The sequence below is a fragment of the Podarcis bocagei genome, assembly GCF_964188305.1.
Source record: "Podarcis bocagei genome assembly, chromosome: 12".
Classification (NCBI taxonomy): Eukaryota; Metazoa; Chordata; class Lepidosauria; order Squamata; family Lacertidae; genus Podarcis; species Podarcis bocagei.
In genome coordinates, this window is record NC_138137.1 from 49,862,183 (window position 1) to 49,882,705 (window position 20,523).

The 20,523-nt window shown below is 43.6% G+C and overlaps 1 protein-coding gene across 6 annotated transcripts in view; it reads right to left on the reverse strand.

Moving 5' to 3' along the window:
• Positions 1–1,174: 1,174 nt before the first annotated feature.
• Positions 1,175–20,523, reverse strand: part of DPP6 (dipeptidyl peptidase like 6) — a 527,660-nt gene continuing 508,311 nt past the window's right edge. For all 6 annotated transcript variants that reach the window (XM_081163567.1, XM_081163565.1, XM_081163563.1 and 3 more), the window contains exons 17-26: positions 20,057–20,104; positions 16,299–16,397; positions 14,844–14,913; positions 9,749–9,943; positions 9,398–9,452; positions 8,054–8,165; positions 6,938–6,996; positions 6,247–6,319; positions 6,054–6,127; positions 1,175–3,964 (exon numbers count right to left, since the gene is read on the reverse strand). In XM_081163567.1, the coding sequence (XP_081019693.1) occupies positions 3,818–3,964; positions 6,054–6,127; positions 6,247–6,319; positions 6,938–6,996; positions 8,054–8,165; positions 9,398–9,452; positions 9,749–9,943; positions 14,844–14,913; positions 16,299–16,397; positions 20,057–20,104 (932 nt within the window). In that variant the 3' untranslated portion in view covers positions 1,175–3,817. The remainder of the gene's footprint in view (positions 3,965–6,053; positions 6,128–6,246; positions 6,320–6,937; positions 6,997–8,053; positions 8,166–9,397; positions 9,453–9,748; positions 9,944–14,843; positions 14,914–16,298; positions 16,398–20,056; positions 20,105–20,523) is intronic.

Consider the following 20,523-nt stretch of genomic DNA (forward strand, 5'->3'; position numbering starts at 1 on the left):
ACTATTTTTGCATGGCTCAGTGTGAAGGGAATAGCTAGTTATTCAACGGACTGGAAAATCACAAATTTACAGATCTCAAAAAGCTCTCTGATATTGAATCAGACCCCAGATTCATTTAGCCCCAATCCTATTTACTCTGCTTTTCAAAACTCTTCATTACATATTTTTAGGTGCCAGGCAAAAATGTCTCTCTGTAACCAGGCCTTTGGCTGATTCAGCAACCTATGGCCTTTTAAATGTGTTTGTGGGAAGAGGGGTTATTGGTTTGCTTTTGCTTTTTTGTGTTCCAATTTTGTATTTTTATATTGTATACCACCCTTCGGGTGAAGGGCAATATAACAATTTAATAAATGATAGTAATAATAATATATGGTCCATGGGGTCACGAAGAGTCGGATACAACTAAATGACTAAACAACAACAATAATAATAATATAATGCACTTTTGTACTCTATTTTCACTAATCTATGCTTCTATATGTACCACAGTCCATGCATTTTTATATACTTTACTTGGCTTGGAGAACTGCATTGCAGAATTGGGAGAAGTTTGAATTTCGCAGGGTAGCTGTGTTTCAGTTGGCTTATTGTTTCTGAGAATGCATTTGGCAAGTTCGCTGATAAATGCAAACTGAATCACATTTCTCTCCCACTCCCATAGGATGGGGTCCTGGGAGTTGTGACAAGGTATGTGACAAAGCTGAAAATGGGTCAAAGCACCTTGATGTCAATGGCACTCAGTGTGGGGAAAATGTGAGTGAGAGTTGGGGCCTGTAATGAAGCCCCCATAAGCAGCAAAGGAGGAGCAGGGAAGCGTGGTGTAGTGGTTAAGAGTGGTGAACTGGTAATCTGGTGAACCAGGTTCGCTTCCCCGCTCCTCCACATGCAGCTGCTGGGTGACCTTGGGCTAGACACGCTTCTCTGAAGTCTCTCAGCATCACTCACCTCACAGAGTGTTTGTTGTGGGGGAGGAAGGGAAAGGAGAATGTTAGCCCTTTTGAGACTCCTTAAGGTGAGTGAAAGGCAGGATATCAAGTCCAAACTCCTCCTTCTCCTCCATTTGGCTTGCAGGGAAAATATTGAGGCGTATAGCACAGTGCAGACGGTCAAGGATGGTTTCAGTGCCTTCTACAAACGGCCACATATTATTGAACAAAAAGTAAGCACAGCAACCTGGTGGTAAAATAATGCTTTATTTTATAGATGAACAAACACTACTATGGCGCACCTGGGCTTTCCCTCTACAAAAGGTTACGAACAGAGCAGTCAGTGAGCTCCTCTGCTCAAATTCAGTTCAGGCATACCAGCCACAAAAAGTTTATTGAAACCTGGACATCTGTAGCATTCACATGGTCTATTTGGAATTTGGCCGGAGGAAGCAGCATTATTCTGCAGTCCCTGTTCACGTGAATTCTGATGAACGATAATTTATGAGAGAGAGAGGGGAAGGAAGGAAGGAAGGAAGGAAGGGAGGGAGGGAGGGAGGGAGGGAGGGAAGAGAAGAGAAATGTCCTCACTCCCCACTGGAATTATCTCCCATGGTGATCTAATTACCACCAACAGCCAACAGACTGAACCTAAAACGAAACAGAGGAAAACGAGGAATGCTGCGAAAGTGATCCGCATCGCACTGCTGCCTGGGATGGGCAATTTACCAACAGCCACAATGTAAAAATGTAGAAATTGGCATTGACATTCAAGCTGTCCAAATAATAATAATAATAATAATAGTAATAGTAATAATAAAGGATCGCACAATTGATATAGTTCGAATGAATACCTCCAAGGGGTCTTAATAAACAAACAAGTGTTATTGCATGCATGCTGAACACAAGACGTAATAATACTGGATTGCAGAAGGGACTCAGGGAGGGAGACTCGACAAATCAAAGACTTACATTCCTGTTATATACAACAAAATGAATTATACAGTATTCATACTAGCTGTACATTTGGTCAGAATAATTTACATTAGCCAAAACAGAAACAGACAAAGGAAGAAGAAAAGGTGTGAGGGGGTTCAAAATGGTTTGAAATATATTTGTCTCTCCCAGGACTCTAGCAAGCAGGGGTTGGTGCGTGGGAATAGGAGGGAACTGTAGAGAGGAAGAGGGCTGCGTTTAGAAGCCAATGAGGAAAAAAGAAATGCAAACTTGCAATCCCAAAACCTAGGTTTCATCATCACAACAAGAGATAAGACCAAAAAAACAAAACAAAACAAAACACTTTTGTTAGCACTGATTAAAATGCATACGTTATTGTGATGGTAATATCTGCAGATTTGGGATGATTACAGTCAACACAGGTTGGAGCCGTGGAAGAGTTAGGGGAGAAGAAATTGCCGCACAACTGAGTAGGCAACCCGTGCTTTGATCTAGCCAGGCAGCTGACATAGCAAGGCAGGGAATCTTAGCCTCTAAACACTGTCAAGATCTGTCAGGGGTCGGCAACCTAAAGCCCATGGGCCACAAGCAGCCCATGGGGGTTGTTTAACCGCCCCCTGTGATGCCCCCGAACCAAGCCGCTTACTTGGTGAGACCCCATGTGCTGCACTAAACCAGCGCGGTGTGGGGACTCGCTTTTGCAGCACTGAAAAGTGCATCTGTGCAGGCACAGACGCCGGAAATCGCGGGCGCACACACAATCTGGCCCACAGAGGGATCTCCACTGGAGTGAACCGACCCAGGCAAGGTAAACCTTGCCGACCCCTGCTTTAGGTCCCAAAGAGATGCCCCAGCCATTCTCCACAACAATGAGGACCAGAAGCTTGCTGTTTTGCAGGACAGCTGCAGTTCTTGACCTTGCACTGGTAGGCCTTTAAACTATGTGGTGTGACAACTGTCAGGCAGATCTCGTTGCCCCTCCCCTGCCCCATTACGACTTTGTTGTTTTTTAAAAGCATTGGACAGATTGCTTAAAAGCCTGTTTCATGTTAACAAGACCCAAAAAGCTAAGTTGTAATCAGTGCATTAAAGAAATCTCCAGGAAGAGAGTTCCTGCATGTTTTAGGAAGAAAGGGGACCCTACACCATGTAGTCTACTGTATTTAAGCAATTTCTCCCCTCTCCCCTTACCCAGAATACATTGCAGAGCTAAAGGATTAGTACAAGGCCGAAGGAAAAGGAAGTGGCAGATAAACACTATATACAGAAAGACCTATACAGTGCATGAACTTTAATTAAAAGTTAGTGTGACTACAGCAGGGCTTGCTACAAAGGAAACCTCTGCTTAGCGGAGCAGTTCTGTAGCAACGACCAATTATCCGAAATGCAGAGGACAATGGGCAAACAACACATAAATGGTACCTTGGAAAAATAATTGTGCTATAATCTTTATTCCATGGTTGGTAGTCTTATCTGAGACAATGAGGTGCTAACTAAGGGAACCCTAACACAGACGGATGGTGGGTTTTTCATTCCTACCGCTTGAATACTTTCAATGCAAACGGGTTTGTTTAATAGTCATCTTGGGGGAATCTCCTTCTAAGTCCAGTTTCCTGATTTGAGCATCTTACTCCAGAAGTCACTTTGTGGCAAGAGAAGACAAGAAGATCCTTTCTTTTCCTTTTCTCATTTTGAACAGCAGTTTCTGCTGAGTTCCTCATGCTTAAATGTTCTCTTGTTCAGGAAAGAGTCATGATCTAGTACAAGCAGCAGCGGACTGCTTCACCTTTTCAGTTTTTGTTAAATACATGCTCATGTAATGCTTCTTTCTCCGGGGGGGAAACAGAGAGATTCAGTTGCATATTATTATTATTATTATTATTATTATTATTTATTATAAACTGCCTTGTGCTCATGAGCACAAGCTTGAAGGGTTATTCCTCATCGTCTTCCTCTTTTGTTGCTACTACGGGGGGTTTGTCCTGGGGTTTGAAACACTCCGCGAAGAAATTGACTATGGACTTGTACAGGTGCTGTTCCAGGGCTGGGTTGTTGAAGTAATGACCTTCATCGGGGTATATCTGAAAAGAAAGGAAGGCCGCCGTGAGCAGGTGGACAGGTAAAGATGTGCCACAGCTGGAGTTGAAATCCTCCTTGAGAAACATCCAAGCTCATCCTCTCAAATCCAGAGCAGCTTTGCTATCCTCTGGGCTAAACGCAGAGATGGTGAGGGCATTTGACCCTTAAAAATATGAAGTAAGCGGCAATGATTCATTGGGCAAGAGATGTGGGACATAATATAGCGATGTCTTCGTGGAAGAAGTTGTGGAAGGGTAACCCAAGATTTAAGGATGCGGGTGGCGCTGTGGGTTAAACCACAGAGCCTAGGACTTGCCGATCAGAAGGTCGCGGTTCGCCAGAAGCGACTTAGTCATGCTGGCCACATGACCCGGAAGCTGTACGCCGGCTCCCTTGGCCAATAAAGCGAGATGGGCGCCGCAACCCCAGAGTCAGTCATGACTGGACCTAATGGTCAGGGGACCCTTTACCTTTACCCCAAGATTTACTGCTTGTAACACTCTAAGAAAAAACTATATGAAGATTATTTATAGACTGCATTTAACACCAAAAAAAGTTAGCCAAAATGTACAAAACAAAATCGAGTATGTGTTAGAAGTGTAAAAGGACAGAAGGAACTTTTTTTCCTGTATGTGGTGGCCTTGTAAAAAAAGCCAAGGGCTATTGGGAAATGATATATAATGAGATTAAAAAGATGTTCTAGTTGAAGATTCCCAAGAGACCTGAAGCTTTTCTTCTAGGAATTATAGATAATGATGTACCCAAAGAGTTGGTTAACATTTTTATGTATATAACAACAGCAGCACAAATACTGTATGACCAAAGATGGAAAGGAGGAGAGGTTACAACAAAGGAAGAATGGCTTTTGACAGTGATGGAGTACGTGGAACTGGCAAGATGAACAGCAATGATTAGAGACCAAAATGATGAAAAATTCACTGAGGACTGGAAGCCTTTTATTGAGTATCTAAAGAACTACTATAGTGAGATGAAAATGCAAGCAGGGTTTGAAATATGAGCAACAGCATTATTAAGATAAATAGGTTAAAATTGATGTATTGAATAGTATATGTGAAATGTGCAACATTCAATGGTAAATATGGAAACCATGGAAGGGGAGGACAAGAAGTCAATGGATAAAGTAATTTATGGCCTTATTTACAAAGAAAGAAAGAAAGAAAGAAAGAAAGAAAGAAAGAAAGAAAGAAAGAAAGAAAGAAAGATGAAATAATTGGCAACTGGACAGCCACCTCTTTGTCTTAGGCTTCCTTTGGCTTAACCGGGCAGCTGTAGCAGGAAGCCAAATGAAGTCTAGACGAGGACTTACCTTTGGATCTGGCTAAAGGGAAACTGCTGGTGGGAGGAGGTGCTCCCAGTGGGAGAGTGTGTTTTCCCACCAGGCACAGAACTGGGGCTGGTTGGTTAATGACCCTGTTTATGACCATTCCCATGATGGGATGAAGGCCCTCTCCTGTGGGGCAAGCACTGTTGTCTTTCTTCCAAGGATTCTGGGACTGGAAAATACTCTGTGTTGGGGCTCGGGGGGTACCTGCTGACGCCACTGCTGCTTCCCTCTTTTCTGGACCCAAAGGTGGATTTTGGGTCTTTTGGGGCTGGGGAAGTGGGAAGCAGAGGGGGGCAATCAATGAGAGGACCACAGAGGTCTTTTTTAATACATTGAATGTTCACAAAACCCCCGCCCTCTTGGGTCTTATTATAGGATGCTTGTGCACCCCTAACAGCTATCTCCTATGGCTTGCTACTTCATTGGTATAGTTGTGGAGTTTGCCGTTTTGAGGCTTTTAAAGCTGCATCCTTCAATAGGCAAACCACAGAACAGAACATGCCTATTGATCCTCCTCCTTATAGCAGCCAGTTTTCATGCCCCAACTTCTACTTCTCCATATTATTGCATGTTTGCAATGTGGGGTCATCAATCTCTGGCAGCCACTAAGAGCCACGATTGTCCATGTGGTCAAAAAGTACATCACTGCAATTTCGCTATAAAGCACCGCACTGACTGAATGCAAAATTGCCTATGCAGATAATGTGTATTAATGAAAAGAACATGAACACATAACAATACTTTACCTGCAAGCTGTAATTAGCCTTTGCCCTAATTAGGTGTGTGATGAGGTCAGCAGTGTGCTGGAAGTGGATTTTCTCTGTAAAATCAGATTAGGATCATTAAGTGCCAGAATAATGATAAAAACTGAATAATAATAATAATAATTTTAAACATGCAAAATGTGCTGCTAACAGATTGTGTTCGCAGAGGCCTTACCATCAGCAGTTGCATGAATGATCAAAAACTTCTGATCTTTCATGGACATCGCTTTATGTGCCAGTTTAGTAGTCTGAGATTAAAAGAGAGGTGAGTTTCAGCATTTTATGTCCTTGCACTAATAGTTCTTTGAGAACTTTACTGAGCATGAAAATTAACCAGTGGACTTAACAACAAGGAGGCAGCACCTGCTGGGCTTTGGAACTGCCTTCCTATTGACATGCGACAGGCATCTTCGCTCAGCTGTTTTAGACGCCTGCTGAAAACTGTTACTGTTTCTGCAAGCCCACCCAGACCTAGAATTTGGACTCATAAAGGCCCTCAGGAGAGGCAGTGCCACTCTCCAATCAAATTAACCCGGCACTATTTTAGTTTAGGTTCAGGTACTGCTCACCATTTTTGAGATCTTGTATTATCCAACACTTACATTTTTGGAAGCCATCCAGCGATTTATTTATTTTGCTGCATTGGAAGGCAAGATTGAAACCCCCTAAACAGATGAGCACACCTATGATAATGCATGAAACACACACACACACACACAGCCTCTGCCACCAGCGGATTCTCCTGCGATCCAAATTATGTGCCCGCAAGCAGCACCAAGAGGGCAGGGCTAAAAATCAAAGCTGTGTGTTGCATCTGTGCTAAAAATAGAGGCTCCTTCTGCCAGCTCCGTTATCCAAGTCATTACCTCATATGCTTTATTGTCAATCCCTTGTAATCCCAAGTATCTTTCTGAAAAGGCCGAAGCTGAAACAAACAAAGGGAAATCAGTGAGGCATTACCAAGCTCAGGCCAATATTTCAAACAGCAAAATAAATAAATAAAACCAACTGTGCTTTCTTTGGCCTGGTTTCTCCTCTGAGGTGCTTGCAAGCTTTTTAATTTTGGAGGATTTTTGTCACTTTATTTATCTGGGCAAATAAAGATTTTTAAACAAAGATACCATTTTATCCTTTTGGGCATGTCGCTGGCCAAAGCTGAAAGGAATTACAGTGGTGCCCCGCAAGACGAATGCCTCGCAAGACGGAAAACTCGCTAGACAAAAGAGTTTTCCGTTTTGGAGGTGCTTCGCAAAACGAATCTCCTATGGGCTTGCTTCGCAAGACGACAATGTCTTGCGAGTTCCTGCTGTTTTTTTTTCCCTTTCCCCCCTTTTTCTAAGCCTCTAAGCCGCTTATCAGCTGATCCGATCAGCAGATAAGCCACTAAAAGCCGCTAATAGCGCTAATCCGCTAATCCGTCAATGGGCTTGCTTCGCAAGACGAAAAGACCGCTAGACGAAGAGAATCACAGAACGGATTCTTTTCGTCTTGCGAGGCACCACTGTATCTGTCCCAGACACCATTCAGGTGCTGAGATTATAACTGGAGTTTGTCCCCAAAGTGCCATCTGCAGTCAGGCATGGGGAGGCCACCACCTGGGGAGAAGATGGCATTCTTAATTGTGGGCTCCTGATCAGGGAAATCCCTGCCTAAGGAGGCTTGCCTGGACTTCTTACTTTTTCTGAGGACTTCAACTTTATTGCTGCTAGTTTTATCTGCTGTCATAATCCTTACACTGTTTTGCTGATGTTTATTGCTTATGGATGCAAGCAACATCGAGAATATTCGTATGGAAGGGTGCCTTCCAAACCCAATGCGGTGTAGCGGTTCAGGTGCCAGAATAGGACCTAGGAGACCCGGGTTCAAATCCCCCCGCCCTTAGCCATGAAGCTCACTTAGATTCTCAAAGCCCATGAGCACTTGCACAGTGTGATTGCTGAGCCAATGAAGCCATCCATGTCCCCGTGTCTGTCAGTATTTACCATATAATCTGAAGTCCGTCAGTGGGGAAAGAGCAGCGCCACAGGAGAAGACAGGGTCTTTATTCTCTTCTCCAGAAAGGAGGATGTAAGAGCTCAAGTAGCCTCCATAATCCTGAGAGGAAAGGGGAAGAAGCAACAAGATGAGGGCTGGAATGTAAAAACAATCCTTCTCAGATGGAGAGAACGCACCACATCACAATGCTGCCCATATTTTAATACCTCAGTAAATGGAAATCCAAAAGGGAAAAGTTTCCAAATAAGCAGGAGATGCCCTAAATGGCCTCAGTCCAATATATCTGAAGGAGCATCTCCACCCCCATCGTTCTACCCAGACTCTGAGGTCCAATGCCAAGGGCCTTCTGAGAGTTCCCTCACTGCAAGAAGCCAAGTTACAGGGAACCAGGCACAGGGCCTTCTCAGTAGTGGCGCCCGCCCTGTGGAACACCCTCCCACCAGATGTCAAAGAGAACAACAACTACCAAACTTTTAGAAGACATCTGAAGGGAAGCTTTTAATGTTTGATGTATTACTGTATTTTAATATTTGGTTGGAAGCCTCCCAGGGTGGCTGGGGAAGCCCAGCCAGATGGGCAGGGTATAAATAAATTAATAATAATAATAATAATAATAATAATAATAATAATAATAATATATAAAAGGCTCTTCTGTGGTATGCTCTATGTATTAAAATATGCTGCTTATTCACAGGGTGGGGGGTTGCGTAACCCTGCAGGTGCCTTTGGACCACAATGCCTATCAGCCCTGACCATTGGCCATGCTGGCTGGAGCAGATGAGAGTTGGGAGTCCAGCAGTCTCTGGAGGGCCACAGTAATTTTTGTTGTTTGGTTGCTTGAAATCCGCCTAGAGATTTAATGTTTTAGGGATTTATTATTATTATTATTATTTTGCATTTTACTGATCCCCTTTGAAAGGCACACCAGCAAACCTTATGTAGGTTTGAATCAATTCCACTTACAATTCAACAGGCCTCGAGAGAGAGAGGGAATGAATATTATCCAGGAATTAATGTGTAAAAATAAAGGCGAGAGGGCAAGGGAAAGCAAAGCCTCACAACACAGTATTTTCTCCCAAACACTTGGCATCTTCCTCTTCCAAGGCAGGATTTACAAGAAAACACAGATTGATGACTTGATTAAAAACCCAAGGCGCTCTCGCTCTCTCTCTCTCTCTCTCTCTCTCTCTCTCTCTCTCTCTCTCTCTCAGAATCAACAAGCAACGTGCCGCTGTTAAAAAGACGACCATAATAAACCGCAGACACGCTCACTCAATCAAGATGCAGATCTAAACTCTTAAGCTGAAGGTGAAGGCTGAAAAGCCACTCACCTTTCCAAATACACCGACTCTCGACTTATCAATGTATGTGTTTTGCAGCATTGTGCTGAAAAAAAAGAAAGAAAGCAGGACAATTTGATTATCTTAAAGTAAGAGGGTGCCTTGAATATTGCAGCCAGGATGCATTAACAGAGCACAGGCAGAATTTCAAGTTCATATGCAAAAGCATCAGCTGCCAAAAGGCAGAGGCGACGTTTGCTGTCCTGAGCAGACACCATGTTCTTTTGCAACGCCACCACATTTTAAAAAATGGAATAGTACAAATCATTGAAAAGCAACAGCAGCAATTTCCAGGATGCAGTTACAAACAAAACCAATCCCCCAGAGGATTCTTTCATTCACCAGACAGCCTCCGTCTGGTCCTTTTCCTCGAAAACACCCAACCGCCTCTTCACGTCGTGGAGCAGCTTGGTCCCTTGGAAACCACTTCCACGCCCATCAAACTTCATCACAATGGCGCCATGCGAGCTGACCATGACGCTCTCCCAGTTCACCTCAAACTTTTCCGTCACGCTCTGTGTGCCTGGAGTCCCGTCGCTATAAAACAAGAACAAAGCAAGTGGTATCTCGTTACGATGCACAGTGACAACGAATGGTTTAGGGAAGCAACAGGAGAGGAAGGAGCTGCAGCTCAGGGTTGCATCACGCGCTGTAAAAGCAGAAGGCTCCAGCTGCAACCTCTGGGGTCTTCAGTTCAAAGAGCCAAGGCAGCAGGCGATGGGAGAGACATCTGCTTGGGAGCCACTGCCAGTCAGAACAGACCAGCCTTTCTTAACCTGGGTCTCCCAGATGTTAGACTAAATTCCCATCATCCGTGAATGGCTAGGGCTTATGGGAGTGGTAGTCCAACACCATCTGGGAAACCAAGGCTGAGAAAGGCTGGAGCAGATCCACTTAGTGCCCTCCATCAGCCCAAGTCAGCACGGCCAGTGGTCCAGGATTTTGGAAGCTGCAGCCCAAACATCTGGAGGGTAACAGGCTGAGAAAGGCTGGAGTAGACACTACTGAGGCAGGTGGACAAATAGTCTGATATAGGGGTGGGTGAATCTGTCAATTTCAGGCTCTCATTTTTCCAACCCTAAATTCATTTCTCCAAGTTTTTATATCAGCTTGCAAGTATTCTCATTTTTTTAAAGTCCTCATGAAAATTGACCAGCATCTGACCAGGAGCATTTCCTCCTCCTAATACACATGTCTATATGCAATTTTGTCAAATATGCACATTTTTGCAGCACAATCTTCTCCCATATAGTGCATTTTCATATACTGCTTTCACTAATACTACATGCACATTACCCCACAACATGCATTTTTTGTACACATTACTCAGCCGGAGGGACTGCGTTTCAGAATTTGGAGAATTGCGAATTTTTGAAGGATGGTTGTGTTTCAGTTCTTGCTCTGTTTTGGAAAGTGCAAATTGGGCAATATTCACCTTTGAACAGAACTTCTCCTCCACTCCTGGTGGTCTGACCTGCTTCCATTGCTCCTTCCTAAGTTCAAGTGAATGCAAAATCCCAACTTCTCACATTTATGGCTAACAGCTGAAACAGCAGATTGCACATTCATAAAATGTGCATGCGCCCCCCTTACCTGGAGCTCATGAACCTCCTTGTACAAGGCCAGCAGCACGTTTTTGTGGGCTAGCAGGCACACATACTGTGTGTCTTCATCCTGCCTCTCTCACCCCCAAATACAAGTCCTGTCCAGGTTTCATTCTGCTGGGAAATGTGGGCGATTGCCCCAGAGGCCCCGATGACAGCTGCATCTTTTATGCATTTCATGCTGCTTTCAGACACCCCTACTATAGGAAATCAGTAGGTGACATCAGCATCGGCTGGATAGCTCGGTTGGTTAGGGCATGGTGCTGATGATGCCAAGGTTGCAGGTTCAATCCCCGCATGGGACAGCTGCATATTCCAGCATTTCAGGAGGTTGGACGAGATGATCCTCAGGGTCCCTTCCAACTCTACGATCTCCAGGCCAACTCTATGATCTTCCAACTCTATGATCTGCCAGGCCATGGGCCTCAATGGATACCCAAGCTTGTTGCTGACAAGTCCTGGAACTACCACTCTGGCTGAGATGCAAAAGCCCCTCCTCCGGAGCTGACAGACAAGCACAGAAAGTCAGAGGCTTCCTGTTGCCCTACATGTTTCATGGCTGAAAGGAACGGAGCTTATTTTTTCTTTCTTTTCAGGGTCGCAGCCAAACAGATAAGTTAACAGCAATGTGAAGTGTGATATATCACAATGCGTTTCCTTGCCAAGCCAAGATGTCAGATTTTATTTTCTTCGGGCACATGCACATTTAACTTCTCGTGGCGGCAGCATATCCGCTTCAGATTTCAAAAGGCAGTGATGGGTCTTTGGTGAAGCAGTGTGAACGCAGCAGCAATTTCATTTTGTCTTAAAATAAATTATTTTCATATCACCTTTCACCCTGAGACAAAAAAGGTCCTCAACTAAGTGTGTAACTGCCAGTTACAACAGCTCCTCAAGCAATTTCATCACAAATATTTTTTTTTTATTAAAAATTAAAAAATTAAAATTCTATCTACATTAGGCCAGCCCAGCATGTTCTCACAGTCTACTAACTGCAACTTCCTCTCCCCCCAAAAACCCTTGCAAAAAACCAAAAAAGTTTAGGCCCCACTTCTGAAAATGCCCAGGTTGTTAGCTTTGTAGACATGCTGGGAGAAAGAATTTGATGGGAATGGTGCCACGCTATAAGAGGAAGAACACCAGCCTAACCCTCAGTGGAGGAAGCACCCAGAACAGAATCTGAAAATGTATTAGGGTGCAGGAAGAGGCCCACTCTTGAAATTTCCTGGGCTCAGTCTAGCTAGGGCGGGAACAGCAAACCTGTTGTGTTGTTGAATTACAACTCCCTTCACCATCCTTGACCACTCGCCACGATGGCTAGGACTGATGGGAGTTAATGAAGAGGGCTGCTAGTTCCCTGAGCCTAATTTAGGGCTTTGAAAGTTAAATTAGCACAATGAATTGAACTCAGAAGCTCTGTTGGTAGAACACGAGACTCCTAATCTCAGGGTCATGGTTTGAGCCCCACACTGGGCAAAAGATTCCTGCATTGCAGAGGATTGGGCCCTTTCAAATCTATAATTCTATGGTGCTATATATCTCAAATGCATCTTCCACCAAGAAAATCTTGCAGGAAAGGATGGGGATGTTTGCTGGATTAGTTTGCTGGATTCGGTAGCACTTAGTGATACAGGAAAATTCTTTTCAGGTTGGTTGGATCCTGTGTGGGGGTTTCTCTCTCCCTCCCCCCCCATCTCCCGTGCGTACAGCTTTCCTGATTTGCATTTATTCAACACACAGCTCAGCAGTGCATCCTCATTCTGAGGCAGTCTAATCAAGTGTCGTTAGCTTGATGAGTACCAATCTTCCTCAAGCACTTGTATAATGAAGCACATTTCCCCAGAGATAATTTTTGACGTGGTACGGCAGGCTTCATGACAGAGCTTTTGTCCTCCCTTCAAGCCAGCTTCGGGGTGACATTTTGGAACACACGGGCAATGTCATGCCCTCTTTTCGCTTGCAAAGGAAAAAATAATTGTTTGACTGTATTTATTTACTTTTCATCCTGCCAGCTCCACAATGGCTCAAGGTCACATCCCAGGAAGGATTATGTGAGACCAGCCAGGAAACCGTTCAGAGTCTGATCAGGCCCGTATATGCGGGAGAATTAGGCTGTCATAGAATGAAGTGTGCGACTCGTTTGTTGATGGCTAGCCCACTTTTGAATGCTCCTTCACATTTGTAACAACACCTCCCTACGAATGGAAAGCAAGCACTGAAAAGGGAGAATATATTCTATCCCAGCCCCCAGCTGCTCTGGTTTTCTATTTGCTGGGAAGTTCTTAACATTGGTGAGCATTTAATAATGTGAGTCTTCACCCCAACTTTATATTCTGCCTGTGCCTAAGTTCTGATGAACGGGAACATCATGGTTTTGTGCCACTGCTGTTTTCAATTAGCAAATATTTCTCAAGACCCAGGCAGCATGAGCAGACTGTGCCCTGCCAATGAGGCAGTTGCTTCATGTGGTGAACTGATTTTTAAGGCTGGTAAGAGAGAGATACATCTTGTCTATCATAAATGAATGGGAGTTGGATAAGAGCAATGGCATTTGGTTGGAAAATTACCACTGGAAAATTTGCATTGAAAAGCAAACTGCCCCAATCCTCGCTTTCGGAAAGAAGCAAACTGAAAAGCAGCCACCCTTCAAAAACCCCAACTTTTCTGAATTTTGCAAATGCAGTCTTCCAGCCAAGCAATGTGCAGAAAAATGCGCCCACTAGGCCAAAGCATGCAGATATAAATGTATATTTTAGGGGAAACAACATTCCAAAATGTATTGTGTTGGCTGAAATTGCTTGCAAAAATGTGAACATTTCTCAAAACTGCACAAGTTTATTACAATAAATTTGTACTAAAATGCTGAAGAAATTTCATGAGGATTTCTTTTTATCCTTCTTTTAATTGCAGAAATGTGGAGGACGGAATTGAGGACTGGAAAAAACGAGAAACTGGGAGAACCGGAAATGGACACATTTGTCCACTCCTTGTGGCAGAGCCCATACTTTTCATGCAGAAGGTCCCAGGTTCAGTGTCTGGCATCTCTAGCTGGAAGGATCAGCCAGCAGGCAATGGGGAAAAAAGAGACCTCCTCTCTGCCTGGGAGCCTGGAGAGCTACTGCGGGTCAGAGTAGACAATACTGGGCCAGATGGGGAAACCGTCTGGAAGGCAGGAAGATGGAGTAGTTGCCCTATGATGAGTCAGGCCATTGGTGCCCCCAGTGTCTGGCTGGCAGGGCAGAGCACAGAGATGCCCACGGAAGGCGGAACAGGAGCCAATGGCAGGCAGAGTCAACTAACTCTTCTCTTGTCTTGCTCCCGGCTGCGTTCTATAAGGGCAACACTGAGATAAGAATGGGGAGGAAGCTGACAGGCAGTGCCACCCTCTGGACTGGCTGAAAGTAGGCAGATAGGAGCTCGTTGAAAACAGAAGTTGGTGGGCAGTGCCCCCTTCATGCTAATGGAGCAGACTCCAATCTAGCTCAGCATTGCCTACAGCAACTGGAAGAGGCTCTCCAGGGATTCAGACAGATCTCAGCTCTACCTGCAATTGAAGCTGGGACCTGTTCTGCGTGCAGAACAGATGCTCTGGCCCTGAGCTATGGCCCCGATCCAGTATGGCCGTTTCCTGTTTGCTGCAACGGCCCCTTGCTCCTCGCCTGCTCTATTCTGTCCTCAGCTACTCAGCTTTTGCCTGGCTTTGCCATGCACTGCTCCACTCCCTAACCTCATATGTCCAAAATCCCATGTTTCTCCTAGCAACAAGCAAAGCGCAGCCTGGCTTGGGTGCCTGGATGTCCCCTGAAAACGATACGATTCATAATGTTACTCACACAACAAGAAGCAAGGGGTAGTGCATGTTTTCGGTGAAGACGGCAGGCTTTGAAATCTGCATCGGCAATTCTAGATAAGAGACATAAGGAAGCTCTTAAGTTTGAGGAGGTTGTCATTATGCTGAATGAGATTTTTCTTTTGCTGGTAACACAGCGGCGCTTCTCAGTGGGAACAAAATGGTGGTCCATAGACTAGCTTGGCAAATAGCACCTTAACAGAATATCTACGCCTTCAAAGAGGAAACCTGCCCAGTGTTATCGAAGATGACAGGGAATCTGGAGCCAAGGCACAGTGCGTCGCTTGGTCATGCACCAAACATGCAATTAGTGGCCACTGATATGTATTATTTCCCCCTGTAGGCAGGTGGACGAGCTGCAGAACCGCAAAGCAATATTTTGGAAGCACTAGGGGAGGGAAAGAGAAATACTACGTGAAATAAAAATATCCCACGGCGAGGAGGAGAAAGCTGCTTTCCTCTTTTCCTGCTTTCAGGGTTTTTGAAGACAAAGGGTTCTTCTTGTGCATTTTAAACACCAGGGGTTTGATTGCAACTTGCCCTGGTAGAATAAAACGAAGCAGAAAAGGCTTAATTGGATGAACTAAATTAAGAAGGCGCATTTGCAGGAACAGCTCACTGGTTGCAGGAATGTGTCTTAGAAGAACAAATAATGGTGCTTCACGTTTTTCACCCCCTTGGGTGGTGCATATTGGTGCAGACATAAAGAGGCTACTGCAGGAGATTCTTCCTGCCTTGGTTTATTTTCAAAATGCTAACTACAGCGCGCATAGACAACATCCTGGCAATCAGTAGCCAGATTAGCCAATAGGTTTAAGCGGCTTGCTTTGCAATCTTCTCATGACACTCTTGCCTAATTAATTTATTCCATCAGACTTGCTAATAGATAGCTGATTTGTATCATTAGCCGCAGGACAGCCAACAACTCGTGGCTTTAAATATATTTAAACCAAGGCAGAGATAATTCAGCATGTAAGACAGGTTTTGAACATACAGCTAGGTTCCGAGGAAACAGTTGTGCAATTACTGTCAGTATATATTTATGGCTCTGTCCATCAGCACATACCTATTCCAAGGCTCAAAGCAGATGATATATTTATATGTCCGATCGCATTTAATGTGTCAATTTTTTTTCTTTTAAATAAGGAGTTGGGAAACCCTTTGCATCCTACTGCAGTTCCTGCAAAGACCATCCTTCCTGAAGAAACTACTGTTGCTTCAGGCATAAAGCATTATTCCTGGGCCAAATAGATGCTTCAGGGGAGCCACCTTTGTCAAGTCCATGCTGGTGGGCAGGTAAGGGTTAACCCCCTTCCTTCCCACAGAACATGCTCTTAAATCTGATAGAGCCTCCATGGGTTTATTTTTTAATTTGGGGGGTTTCAATTAAAAAGCAGAGACAAAAATACGTAAGACATAAAGAAAAGAAAAACCTTACTGTAATCATGAATCTTGATTTCTGTGTATTCCACTTTGGGCATCTGTCTTTCTGCTACTGCTTTCTGGACCTTTTCATTTACCTCTAGGTCAAAGAGTTCTGGAAGAACAGGGAGAAAAAAATAATCCAAGATGTCATACAATGCATTTGTTAATTCTATACTGATAAAGAGCAGCCAATATATATATATATATTCATTATGCAAAACTGGAGGGTGGGAGAAGTGGAGAAACAGAAGCGCAGAATTTGCAAAATGGGCAATAACTAGTTGGAATATGATGGCCATTGGGAAGCTGACAGCGTAGGTGTGTGTTATGAGAGAAGTTCCTGGTATAGCTCAGTTGGCAGAACATGAGACCCCTAATCCCAAGGTTGTAGGTCTGAGCCCCACTCAATGATCCCCGCATTGGTCCCTTCCAACTCTAGTATTCTGTGATTTTGTAATCTCTGAACTTTTTTTTTTAGCACAAAGCAAAAGTCTGCTGAGTCTGCAGAAGACTGTCCTCTTCAAATAAGCTTTCTAAGAAGGGATTTTTTAAAAAACAACATCCCAGTCGATACCTGTATTAGATTTGAAATAGTTTTTATATATGTAATCGTTTTAACTATTTTTACACACGTAATGGTTTTTATTGTTATTGTGCAATTGTTTTATATCTGCTTTTATGGCATTGTGGAATTTCTTCAAGGTGCTTCATAGGAAGTGATCTATAAATGAATGAATAACCACTGTTCTGAAGCTTCGGCCCAACAATGCCCATTCAGAAAACCAACCAACTTATACTGATCTGCTGTTCGACATTTATTATCATCTTAATTATGTTCAGGAGCGTTTCTCCTGTTACCATTGATCAATACTGGCTGCTCCACTTTTTAGCTGCCACTAACTGCAGGTTTTCATTGTGACTTTACTGTGTGGTGCTGTTTCTTTTTCAATTCCTTCAGTCGATCAATAGATAACTCAAGAGAGAGGGAGGCAGGGAGTCCTTAAATCCAGCCCTTCTCACACTTTTCCTTAGCAGCTGATCAGCACCACCGATGCCTCCTCCTCCTAATGCATGGCTTTACCTGGATTGGGGCATTGGAGCATCTATACTTCTGATAGGGATTTGCACTCAGGAATCAACAAAGGAAAGGTCTACATTTGGTGTTTCTTCAGAAGAAACACCAGTGTTACCTATGCTCATAATAACCTCAATCTAAACTCTACTTTGTTGAAATAAAAAAAATCCTTCCAGTAGCACCTTAAAGACCAACTAAGTTAGTTCTTGGTATGAGCTTTCTCAGTTATCAACAGGCTCATCTCAGCTATCTGCCAATCTCCCATTCCCACCACCCTTCTGAGTAATACCCCTCCCCACCTTCTCACTATATAGAAGGATCTGGCAACTTCTGTTTCAGTGTATCTGAAGAAGTGTGCATGCACACGAAAGCTTATACCAAGAACTAACTTAGTTGGTCTTTAAGGTGCTACAGGAAGGAATTTTTTTATTTTGACTATGGCAGACCAACACGGCTACCTATCTGTAACTCTACTTTGTTGGTAACTCTTTTTTTTAATCATGTGCATATTTGCAAGGTATTGATGATGCATCCTAGAGATTGATTCACGTATTTGACAGGGAAGCCAGTGAGCTAAAGGGCTGGGAATTTGAGGAGGAGAGATTTTCATTTATGCATGAATTATGATAATCTGTGCTTGGACCACCCTAAAAATGGGGGCGGGGGGGCAAAGCTTCTTTCTCCCCTCCACCCAAGTGTATCGTTTCTGCAACTCGTAATCATATTCTGGGTTCAAGTGTTTGTCTCCAATGAATTAAAAAGGAGAAGAAGTATCACAAAAGCCTGCCTTCCAATCAGTGTGTCCCCCCCCCACTGCTATTTCAGCAGGTGGGTTTAATGGTTCAATGAGTATTCAGACTTGTTTCTGAAAAGCCTGCTCTCATCTTTATTGAAATCATAACCCCAGCGAAAGCTCCAAAGCAGCAGACTATTAAGTTTGGTTAAATGTTAGGATCCTCATTTAATTATGGCTCGCACAATTAGCTTTATCAGCAGAAAGAGGCTGGCCACGCCGGGACTCCAGAAAAGCCATTCTATTTGCTCACATAATTGCATCAAGAGGAAGGCGGGAGCTGAGTGGGAGAAACAAGAGGAGACTGACATATCTCCCAGAGAATTCTCAATTTATTTCCCTGCCTTGGGACCGCTGGGAACTCTTGTCTGCGCAGTACAAATAGCCGGCTCTTAATTAAATGTAAGCACACCATAATATTTGGTGGGATTTACAGTTATCTGATTGCTGCAGAATAGTCCCTTAATGTGGCCTCGTATTATGAAGTAAATAGAACTTTGCTAACAGGAGGCCATCACAATGGCTGTCTTTATCCAATATGGCAAGAGAGCACTGTATAAGAACCAGGCATATGATAATGAAATGCAAAGCGAGGCAATTTGGTAAAGCTTTGTGCTTGCCTATATTTATTTATATCACACTTATCGGGGAGTAAGGCTGCGTATACAGCATACATTTAGAGCACACAACTTCCCCCAAAGAACCCTGGAAACTATAGTTTGTTAAAGGTATTGGGAACTGTAGCCCTGTGAGGTGGGTAAACTATGACACCCATTTTGCTTTGGGGGAAGCCATGTAGTTTAAATGCATTGTGTGTATGCAGCCCAAGTCCCACTGAACTTCAGAACAGACACGGCTAGGATTGCAATGGCTATATGGTTATTTTGCTTTTCCTTAGCCTTGGCTTCCTCTATCCCATCTCCAGCTTCACCTTCCTCACGTCTAGCCTTGCTTGAATGCATTTTCTCAAAGGTAGTTCTGTGCTGAACTTTTGAAAGGTCTTGGTTTTGCTGCAAAAGTCAGCCATCTGTGGTGAGTGAAAAATCCTTACTTTCTAATCTTTTGTACAATTGGTTCTGCATCTGTTTGTAGACCATATTCTCCTGGTCTGGTGCTTCTTGAGAGGACATTTGCCTCCACTGTAATCTCCTAAACTCAGCACTTCCCAAACTTGTTGGACCACTTGGAAATGAGGATCATTATTATTTAATGCATCTATAAACCACTTTTCTCCCAAGTTGGGATTCAAGGCAGCTTCCAACATGTAAAAACAACATAATAAAACATATTTAAAAACAACACAATGAAACAAAAAGTAAAAAACAAACTAGTAATTAAACTACACCAGAACACATTTAGAGCCAGCAATTGAAACACAGTTTGCCCAGTGATCAGCACCATTGGCAACTAACTTTCTGAACAGGAAGGTCTTAACCTTCTGGTGAACAAAGAGGGAGTCAATCTAACCTCCCTTGGGAAAGAATTCCAGAGTATGGGAGAAGCTGTAGAAAAGGCTCTGTTTGCTGGGGATGTCAGCTGATCACTTAATAACTCCCCCCACTTAGTGCCACTATCATCATCAACAAAACCAGCTCTGTATTATGAAAATCTTGGGCCCTTAGGTCAGGGTGTTGAGAAGTTCCAGGTGATGTCCTCTAGCCTTCCTTTCCCCTCTTCTGTCAACTGACATAATTGCTATCCAACACCCCAACTATTATTCCACACTTCTAAGCAACCTCTTCCCCCTCTTCTTCCAATCTAAACCCAAAACACGGTTCATTATATTGTCTTTCAGCAGGCCTTTGACCTCTGGTGGGAACCTTGCCTTTCTTTCCAATTCCCCCCCCTCTCCCCAATTACCGAAGTCTGAAATGCCTTCTCCTACCATGTAATGACCACTTACTTTGTGCATCTGATGTGTTGTGGACTGTTACCAGTGGAACTCTTGGACCTTGAAAACAGGGAGAAAGAAATGCATCACATTAAAAAAAAAAGAGAGAAAAAGAGAGAGAGAGAGGGGGGGGAGATGCATCTAAAAATTATATTTAAGAGCCTGATTCCGAATCCCTTGGAGCCAGCCAAGGATTACATTTCATGGAAGGCTGATCTAAGCAGCAAATCACCCAGGGATAATTAGCAACCACCAAACAGAAAGACATGTAAGACAGACAGCCTTTCCCGATGGAGTGCTCAGTGTGTCTTCTCTAATTTGTCAATATTTTAATTAGCGCAAACACAATTAAAATCATTTGCTTTTTTTAGATGATTCCAACATCGTGCAATTTATGCCGCACAAAGCATTTCTATCTTTATGCACCTGATGGATGGGGTTCAAGGGAAATGAAAGCTTTAAAGATGCAAATATTTCTG